A 9,502-nucleotide genomic window follows, 5' to 3' on the forward strand; every position below is an offset into this window, starting at 1 on the left:
TTGCATCTTGAACGATTTTTATCGTGTTGCATACGTTTTTCTTGCGGGCACCTGCCTATGGGCATTGCAAATTGTCAAGTTTCACTCCGATATTGTTCTTAACTGCAGTACCAAAGGATTTCATGTTGGTTGGTAATCTCAGTTTAAAGGTGTGCCTTTTTATAATACAATAGAATGCTATCAGCTTATATTCTTTCTCAAATACGCTTTCTTTGTTCAACTCTCAAAACCTATTGGTTAGGAGATAAATTCCCTAAATCTCTAAACTGAACTGAGAAGCAGGACTCTTTGTTCTCTTCCAAACATCGCTGGTACAGTGACATGTATTAAGTGCAAATTACAACATGGAATATCTTTTAGCTCGTTCAAGATATCCAGCTGTAGTAAAACTTCATGTTTGAATCCATCTTTTTCCATCTCTACAGATAAGATTGGTCCTGTAACCTCGGATATCATCACGTCACATCTGTTTTATACAGTCTTGAACCACAATATTTCATTGAAACTACTTGGCAGTTCCAAATATTATAGGAAATTATCTTGGGATATTTTGGGTTATCATTTTTCCATCCTAAATAAAAAGGTAGGAGTATTCATTTTGTGAAATTCATGAGCCTATCTGGAAAATTTTTTTTGGCATTTTTTTTAATGACTCGCACAAGATGGAGCACAATAGGACTAATGGACCTACATTGCGGCGACTAAAATGTATATGGATTCTAATTGCTTGTCGCCTCAAACTTAAATAAAACGTTATACGTGCATAAATATTTTGACTCTTTGGGGCTGTTGAATGGTTGATTGATGGATATTCTTGTGATTCTTGACTGCTAGCTGTAAGTTTGCTTGCGTTGGTCCGGTTCTTTTCTGATTAAAATTTAGATTTTACCTCCGTTTCCACTAATACGTTTTTCAAACTTTCTATATAGCAGTATATAGAAGACTTTATGCTATTGTTGTGAAGATGTGAGTGAACACAAGTGACTGCATATGAAACCGGCAGTCTAGCAGCATGGCCTAAATTGTAAGGTCCAATGTATTGTTTATAGCAGTATAATTACCCAAGCCACAATAGCTAATAGCTTAACATAAAACATTGATTCTCAGCGAGTCAACGACCTATGGTCAATAATGCTCGGTTCCCTCTTGTGAACATCCACGGAATCAAATGATAGATTAGAAATTAGAGATCAGGAGGAGTATTTGTATTTGAGTTAGAGAGTACAAAAATTTTACTGATATTAAAGGACTCACGCATTAGTGATAAAGATTATACTCCCTTCGTTTCATCATATAAGTTATTCTATCAATTTTTCATATTTATATATAACATCAATATAAATATGGAAAATACTAAAATAACTTATATGGTGAAATGAATGAAGTAGTTATAAATTCACCGCCACATAAAATAGTTCCCAGCTTTATAAACTTGTCCGAATTCAGATCAGCTCAAACGGTGCTTAGTCAACGGTCATAGTTTCCAAAGCCCATCGTATATGGGACCGACCGGTGGGGTCCACTTCTTTTTTCCCCGCTGCGCCGTGGGCCCCACTACTACCCCTCGCTCCCAACGTGTAACGCGCCGAGAGGTGACGGAGCCGTGAGCGATCCGTGACGGCTCCGTGGGTCGCCCCCAATCCCCCCCCATAACCCAAGCGCGGCGGCGAGCGCCATCGCCACCGGCCGCGCGGGGCGGGCGTAACGTCGTCACCCCCCTCCCCCCCTAACGCCAACGACGCCGCCGCTTGCCGCCGCCGCCGCCGTGGCCGGGGAGCGGAGCCCGCGCGGCGAGTAGCCCTAACGCCGCCACCACCACCCACGATACGATGGCCTCCTGCGACGACGACTTCGGTCTCCTCGGTGACGGCCCCGTCCCCGAGGAGGAGGCGGCGGCGGCGGCGGCGTCGTCGCAGGCCGCGCCGCCGCCGCCACAGCAGCAGGCCCAGGCCTTCTGCTTCGGCGATGCGGCCTCGGTCGCCGGGGCCGGGGCGGGCGTGGGCCCCTTCGCTCCGATGGGGCAGGAGGAGGGAAACCACAGCGCGGAGCGAGGGAAGGCGGCGGCGGCGGCGCACCACTCCAAGCGGGGGAGGGACCGGGCGGAGGAGTTCAGCGATGGGGGAGAGTACTGCTCCTACCTCAACAGCGGCGGAGGTGGCGGCGGCGCGGGGAAGAAGGGCCGCGGCGGGGGCGGCGGTGGCGGGGGCGGGGGCGGGGGCGGGGTCGCGGCCGGCTCGTCGGAGTACCGCAAGGACCGGGAGGAGTGGACGGACGGCGCCATCAGCAGCCTCCTCGACTCGTACACGGACCGGTTCGAGCAGCTCAACCGGGGGAACCTGCGGGGTCGGGACTGGGAGGACGTCGCCGCCGCCGTGACCGACGGGCAGGGCAAGAGCAGCGGGGGCAAGAGCGTGGAGCAGTGCAAGAACAAGATCGACAACCTCAAGAAGCGGTACAAGGTGGAGTGCCAGCGGCTCGCCGGCTCGGGGGCCTCTGCCGTCAGCCACTGGCCCTGGTTCAAGAAGATGGAGCAGATCGTCGGCAACTCGTCTTCTCCCGCTTCCTCCAAGGCGTTGGTGGCCTCCGACGACGACAACAAGCCACGGCAACCGCAGCAGCATAGCAGCAAAAGGTGGCTCCTCCTTTGCATCTTTGGCGTTGATTAGTTCGGGGATCTGATGGTCGTAGTGACGAACTAATGCTTTGCATCGCATCGCAGGCACGCTCCTTCTGGCAGTAGCACCCCCACCTTCGGCGGCAGCTCCAGATTGGCCCCTCCATCAAATCCAAAATGGAAAAGGGTGCTTCTCAAGATTGGGGGCACAGCATTGGCTGGAGCGCCTCCTCAAAATGTTGATCCTAAGGTATTTTGTTAGCTATGCGTCCACCCAGTCTGATGCTGTCCTGAATTTTCACACAAAACTTTGTGATCTTGCCAGGTAATTATGCTGATTGCCCGAGAAGTTCAAGTGGCATGCCGCCATGGTGTTGAGGTAAATGAAAACACATCAACTCTGGAGATACTTTTTACCGATTGCAATCAATGATTGCCGAATTAATATTACTTTGGTCCAATCAGGTGTCAATTGTTGTGGGAGGTCGGAATATATTCTGCGGCGACACTTGGGTTTCTGCAACGGGCACTGATAGAGCTTCAACATACTCAATCGGGTAACTTCCTCAGAATCAGTGTTGTTGTAAACAGTTAACACTCGTTTTCATTATTATTTGCTATCAATGTTTGTCCTGCTTGTGTTCTACTCTTTCATGCTACTGTACCATGAAGGTTTTGGAAGGTCATGATCGCCAGAATGTGAACAAAAATCCCACTTTGCCAGCAAATAAAATTATTTACAGAACCTTCTTGATCATATTCCCTTCCCATTGCACTGATTGCCTGATTGGTCAAAGACTGGCTGCCTTTGGATGCTAGTAAAACCTCTTTGGAACTGTTTGCATTCTTGTTGTGTATCATGTATTTGTGACTGGCTGGAAGTCATTAGAGGCATGCTGCCATGGTAATTTTTTAATGTCCGTGGGGTAATTGAGCTAAAGCCTAAAGGACTACAGATGCTTGTTTAACTGATTGGACTTCACTATTACCAGTATAATTCATTGATCATACAATTGGACAGTTCTTTGCAGTTGCTAATCCAGAGCAGACTACTAAGCTCAGTCTCTACATTAAGCCTCCATGCTATTGTTTTGATCCATTTCGAAATTGGGTGATGTGATGCAGTCATGCAGATGCAGCATTGGTCCCAAATAGTCCTTTTGATAGTTGCATGATGTTTTGTATCCTGATCTTCACCATGCACATTCCTTATATGTATCTAATGAACACCAGAATTGGTAGCTCCAGTTCAAGCACATGTGGTACGATCAGTAATTAGGCACAGATTACATTATGTAACTTAGAAATGACCAATGGAATCATGTTTTCCTTTGACATGATGATCTAATTTTGCTTTATCTGTTTATATTTATGCCAGTCTCTTTGAATTTTGTCAGGATGATGGCATCAGTGATGAATGCAGTACTGCTCCAAGCGTCACTAGAAAAGATAGGTGTGGAGACACGAGTCCAAACTGCACTGATGATGCAAGAAGTTGCAGAGCCATACATAAGGCGACGAGCCATACGCCATCTTGAAAAAGGAAGGGTCGTTATCTTTGCTGGTATTGGTGCTGGCATAGGAAATCCACTTTTCACCACAGATACAGCTGCTGCCTTGAGAGCTTCTGAAAGTATGTTGCTGAAATTCCCTCCTAAAGCGGCTTCTTGTGGCTTTGGTTAATGAGCTTGAATTGACTTCCCATTTCTTAGGTGTGATTATTTTTGCATTGACATATATCTGATTAGATTTGTTGTCAACCAGTCAATGCAGATGTTGTGCTTAAAGGTACCGCCGGAGATGACGATTATGGTTGTCCTCCTAGGGGCAACAACAATCCACCTTTTGAGCACATCTCATTTAGGGAGTTAGCGGCTAGAGGATTCAGCAGAATGGATATGACAGCGATTACATGTTGTCAGGAAAATAATATTCCTGGTCAGCCTCCATGCACTAGCCATTACAAAGTTGTGTTATTATTGTTTTTGCGGTGTTCATAAGATGATTTTTATGTGTTCATTTCTTGCAGTTGTCATCTTCAACATGTTAGAGCCTGGCAATATCTCCAAAGCAATTTGTGGGGATCAAGTAGGTACATTAGTTGACCAATCAGGAAGGATTACATAAACTTTAAGAAGGTTAGCTGCGGTAGAGCATTGGGTCATGCCTGTACTATGGGGGTAGCCTGCATATTGGTTGATTTTTGTGGATGCGAGAGCGGGCATGTTCCTTGGACAGAAGGCTCCCACCTTGATTTGTCTGGGATGCTTGTTGTGTACTATCTGTTCAGTGCCAATTCTCTACAACGAAGGAGAAAAAAAATTGTAGTATCCATTTGTAATGTGATATGTAGATTAGATTAGTTTGATGGGCATGTATCCTTGTATAAATTGGTTCACGGGTAACCGCATCAAAGTAGGGCTGTAACCTTGTAAGGCTGTTGTTGAAGTTTAGTGTTGTATTGGGGAACAGCATTTTATCTCTTTTCTTTGCCATTCTTGCAATCTTTATCTTAAAAATGGCGAGAGGTGGGACAGTTCTATTACGAACACAAGACCCCTCTGTGGCTAGAATTATCTCTTGATTTTCCTATTGGCGTATTTTGATGATAACAATGTTATTTTGTATCAGTAATCGCCTGATGCAATGTTGTGCAATTCTGCTATTCTGTAATTCTGTCAATATATCGGCTTTAAACTTCAAGTATGTTGTGCGTGCGTTGTATGCTGGCCGGTCAATGTGGCGTTCTATGCTAGATGGATCTGAATAACTAATAGAATTTCAGTGGAAAAAGTACGAATTACCCCCCCCTTCCCCCCCGAACTATCGCAGTCGTCCGAATTATCCCCCTGAACCATAAAATCGGACATTTTCACCCCAAACTATGCAAATCGGACGAATTACCCCCCTCGATCCAATCCGCGGTGGTTTTGGTCTACGTGGCATCCCAGTCAGTGTTTTCTAATTAAAAAAATTGTGGGACCCGCATGTCAGTCTTCACTTTCCCCTCTCTCTCTCACTCTTCCTCTCTTCTCTCTCTCTCTCACTCTTCACTGCTTCACTCTATCGGCGGCGGCGGGAGGCACGGAGGAGCGGGCGGCGGGCGGCGGCGCACGGGGGCGGACGGCGGACGGCGGCGTCGCGGCGAAGGCCGAGCGGAGACGGCAGCGGGCGCGGCGCACGGGGGCGGGCGGCGGACGGCGGCGTCGCGGCGACGCGCACGGGGGCGGGCGACGAGGTGCCTCGCCGCGTACCGCTCCGCACGTCCCGTGGCGAGGTCGACGGCGTCGACGAGACGGAGAGGCAGGCAGGCGGCGGCGGACAGGCGGACGAGGCGGGCGAGGCGAGCGGCGGCGAAGAGGCGGGAGGCGGCGGAGAGGCGGACAAGGCAGGGGAGGCGAGCGGCCGCGGAGAGGCGGGCGGCGGACGAGGCGGACAGCGGCGGAGAAGCGGACGAGGATGCCTCTGCGCCCCGCGCGGTCGCCGCCGCCGCTCCCTCCCGGACCTCCCCCGCACCCGCATCCGCCGCGAGGTCCGCTCGGCGCGCTACGATGCCGGCCGCGCGCGGTGGCTCGTCGACGCCGTCGACCTCGCCACGGGACGCGCGGAGCGGTATGCGGAGAGGCACCTCGTCGCCCGCCCCCGTGCGTCGCGCCCGCGCCGCCTTCCGCCGCCCGCCGCCCGCTCCTCCGTGTCTCCCGCTGCCGCCGTGTCTTCCCGAAGCAGGGAAGAGTGAGATAGAGTGAGAGAGAGAGAGGAGAGGAAGAGTGAGAGAGAGGGAAAGTGAAGACTATGACATGCGGGTTCCACAATTTTTTATTAGAAAACGCTGACTGGGATGTCACGTGTATGCCACGTAGACCAAAACCACCGCGGATTAGATCGATGGGGGGTAATTCGTCCGGTTTGCATAGTTTGAGGTGAAAAATGTCCAGTTTTGTGGTTCAGGGGTAATTTGGACGACCGCGATAGTTCGGGAGGTAATTCGTACTTTTTTTCAATTTCAGTTTATGTTATGTTCTATATCTTGTCATCTGACTCTATCCTGAATTCTAGAAGGAATCTGAAACAGCTATACCCATGATGTCAGCCATTTTTTCTGTTTAACCATTCAGTGTGCTGATCTTTGGTGCAAAAGAGAAGTTTGATTTGCATCTGCAGATGATGAACGACACATCTCTTCTTCATGAAAGAGATGGACAAAAGCAAAACAAAAGGCAGGGCTATAGCATGTAGATTTCCTTCTCACATGTATAATCCACACGTCAGTCATCATCCGCGGCTTACCTCCAAAAATTAGTTATGGACACAAAAGATAGCAACATAAACGTGCTTAGTGTTCCACGATAACGACTTTATTTCCAACAAATAAGCTTTAAAACTGTCCTGATCACGCACAAATCCATTCAACATTTCTGAATCTGCCGTTGTCCTGTGAGCCAGGCAATTTTGCACCAAAGAGGATATTACAAACACACTAGTACTACGGCCTCCTTTAGATCAGAGGGATTTTGCGGGAACTTTTAAGAAAATGAACTAATTCGTGTGAAAATCATTCAAAATTCCTTACCAAAGAAACCCTTCATATCTACACTACCATCTTCTGAAGCTTTATTATTTGCTGCCAATTGTCACCCAGATGACAAATCTATTCGGTTATTCATCTGGGCCATCGGTAATTTTCAAATACATCAGAAATTCTGACCCTGTTCTTGATTCTTGAATCCACAGAGCTACTATTGTACAAACACACACCGGGGAACATGAACTATTCTGAACAGTCTAGGATACAAATACATATGTCTGTATACGAGATGTAGCTACCAGCTACCTCTACATCATGGGCCAGAACTGCATGTAGCTCACCCAAGCCGGCGCTGCGCCTGCTCTTGCAGCTGCAGGAGCATCCCTATCCCTGATCCTGCTTGCTTCATCAGAGGAGCAGGAAGGTGATGGAGCATGAACAGCAGCTGAAGATTTTGGGCAGAGGAAGAAGCTCCTGGAACCCAGTTCCATCACCTTTTCCCTTGGGTCCAAACCTAAGCAACCGTAAAGATTTATCACCGGATCAATGGTGGATTAGAACTTAAGACAGAAGCACATTAATTCAGTGAAAGAACTAGATGAACCTAGTGTCATATTTTTCACTAATTTAATGCCTGAATATTGTTATACCATTTGAACCTGAACTGTATGATCAGAACAACTCGTATTGGCTTCATTTATTTCAGGCTTTCAGCCAAGGTGGTATAACTAAGCTGATATTTTAGGCTTGAAGCCGACCTGCCTGTCTGACGGGGCCAAAGTGTTCGAGCAGAGGAAAATATCTCAGTGACACATGGCCCAGGCAGCAGTTGACCAATGCATCTTTAGGAATCTTTGGATGGATTGGTCTGATTAGTATCACCATCAGAGTAGTACTAACATGATTGGATTGATCTGATCCAGTTTTAAGTGTATGGAGTACGTTCTTGATTTGGATAAAAGATGAAATGAGATGAAACTTTGGTGCAAATTTTTGTCACAAAACAGTAACAATAAGAGATCAAAGTGCATATGCAGGTGGTGCAAGATGCAGTCGAGCGTGTTCTAAATACTCCATCTTAATAATTAAAAAGCACGATTATTCATGTATGGATTGTTCATGTCATCATATGCTCTTAAAAAGCACGATTTATTTTTTTAAAAAAAATCTACATCATCATTGTTTAGATAACATATTCTAAATTATTTCTTTAGTTTTATAATATTTCATTCATCCAAGTGAATATTCTTTTCTTTGTCCGTAATCTATCAAATTATCCAGTTAGAACGCGCACTTACTCTCTAAGCTGAACTGGGAGTAGTGGAGGCCGAAGTCCGACGGGTCGGCGGACGGCAGCGGCGGCCGCCGGCCTTCCTTGACGTAGAGCGCGACGGCGGCGGCCACCAGGTCGGCCACGCTCCACGCCGCCGACGCCATGACGTGCAGCGGCCACAGGCTCCGCTGCACCGCCACGCTCACCAGCACCTTGCTCGGCGTCCTCCTCCCGGCGGCCTCCGGCTCCAGCTGCTCGCCGCCGCCGGCGGTCGCGGCGGGGCCGAAGCTCGCCGCCGTCGCCCTCCCCCTCACGCCGGCGAGCAGGTCCGGCTGCGTCTTGGGCCTCTGCCTCGCCAGCTGGTGCCGCGGCTCCGTGCCGCGCCCGTGGAACGACACCGACCGCTGCCCCGGCCCCCGCTGCAGCAGCAGCTGCCCGCCCGCCGCCGCCGCCGCCGCCGCAGCCGACGCCTCCTGCTGCCTGCTCTGCCGGCCACCGGCGTAGCCCTTCTCGATGTGCGGCGTCAGAGGAGGCATCGCGCTTGCTTGCTCAGTCAACAAACACAGCGATGGAACCCCGGCGTCGACGACGACGCTCGCTCAAACGGCGCGCGGCCGGCCGGTCACGGCTGCCGGAGGCCGGACGGCGAGCTGCAGGCCCATGCAGAGCGGAGCACGCCGCGCGCGGTGGCAGCTGCTCCTACGGCCATGCACGAACCGAGCCGAGCAGAGCTCAGCCAAGGCGAGGCAAAAGCAGAGCAAAGTGAGCAACCAAAGCTAGCAACCCAGCTGATTCGCTCTAGCTTAGCTTAGCTTCCTCTAGCTCTCGACTTTGTCCCGGCAAATGCAGAGAACGGCAAGTGCGCGTATATATATATACACACATAAGAAAAAAAAATAATTATAAGATGATGTAATCAAACTAACCAACCATGGGTGTCTCATCAAATAATTGGATCAGTAGTAGCCACTAGCCAGCCACACCGCTGCGTGCGTATTAAGACAACGCAAGTGTACTCCTAGAATCTTTGAGAATTTTTTTTAGCATTAATCGACAACTAGGCTACACTAGTAATTCACTTAGCGACGAC

At 49.2% G+C, this 9,502-nt stretch overlaps 2 protein-coding genes across 2 annotated transcripts; one reads left to right on the forward strand and one right to left on the reverse strand.

Moving 5' to 3' along the window:
• The first annotated feature begins 1,696 nt into the window (after positions 1-1,696).
• LOC127771901 (uridylate kinase PUMPKIN, chloroplastic) lies at positions 1,697-5,093 on the forward strand. The gene is made up of 7 exons (XM_052297846.1): positions 1,697-2,632; positions 2,720-2,864; positions 2,940-2,993; positions 3,080-3,171; positions 4,012-4,247; positions 4,379-4,552; positions 4,644-5,093. Exons 1-7 carry the CDS (start codon positions 1,830-1,832, stop codon positions 4,739-4,741), a joined length of 1,602 nt encoding a protein of 533 aa, XP_052153806.1. The 5' UTR covers positions 1,697-1,829; the 3' UTR covers positions 4,742-5,093.
• A 1,879-nt stretch (positions 5,094-6,972) lies between these two features.
• Positions 6,973-9,268, reverse strand: LOC127769408 (uncharacterized). The gene is made up of 2 exons (XM_052294995.1): positions 8,438-9,268; positions 6,973-7,653 (listed from the first exon to the last, which is right to left on the reverse strand). The coding sequence occupies exons 1-2, from the start codon at positions 8,946-8,948 to the stop codon at positions 7,448-7,450; spliced, it is 717 nt and encodes a 238-aa protein (XP_052150955.1). The 5' UTR covers positions 8,949-9,268; the 3' UTR covers positions 6,973-7,447.
• Positions 9,269-9,502: the final 234 nt, after the last annotated feature.

The sequence above is a fragment of the Oryza glaberrima genome, chromosome 4 (genome assembly GCF_000147395.1).
Source record: "Oryza glaberrima chromosome 4, OglaRS2, whole genome shotgun sequence".
In the NCBI taxonomy this organism is placed as follows: Eukaryota; Viridiplantae; Streptophyta; class Magnoliopsida; order Poales; family Poaceae; genus Oryza; species Oryza glaberrima.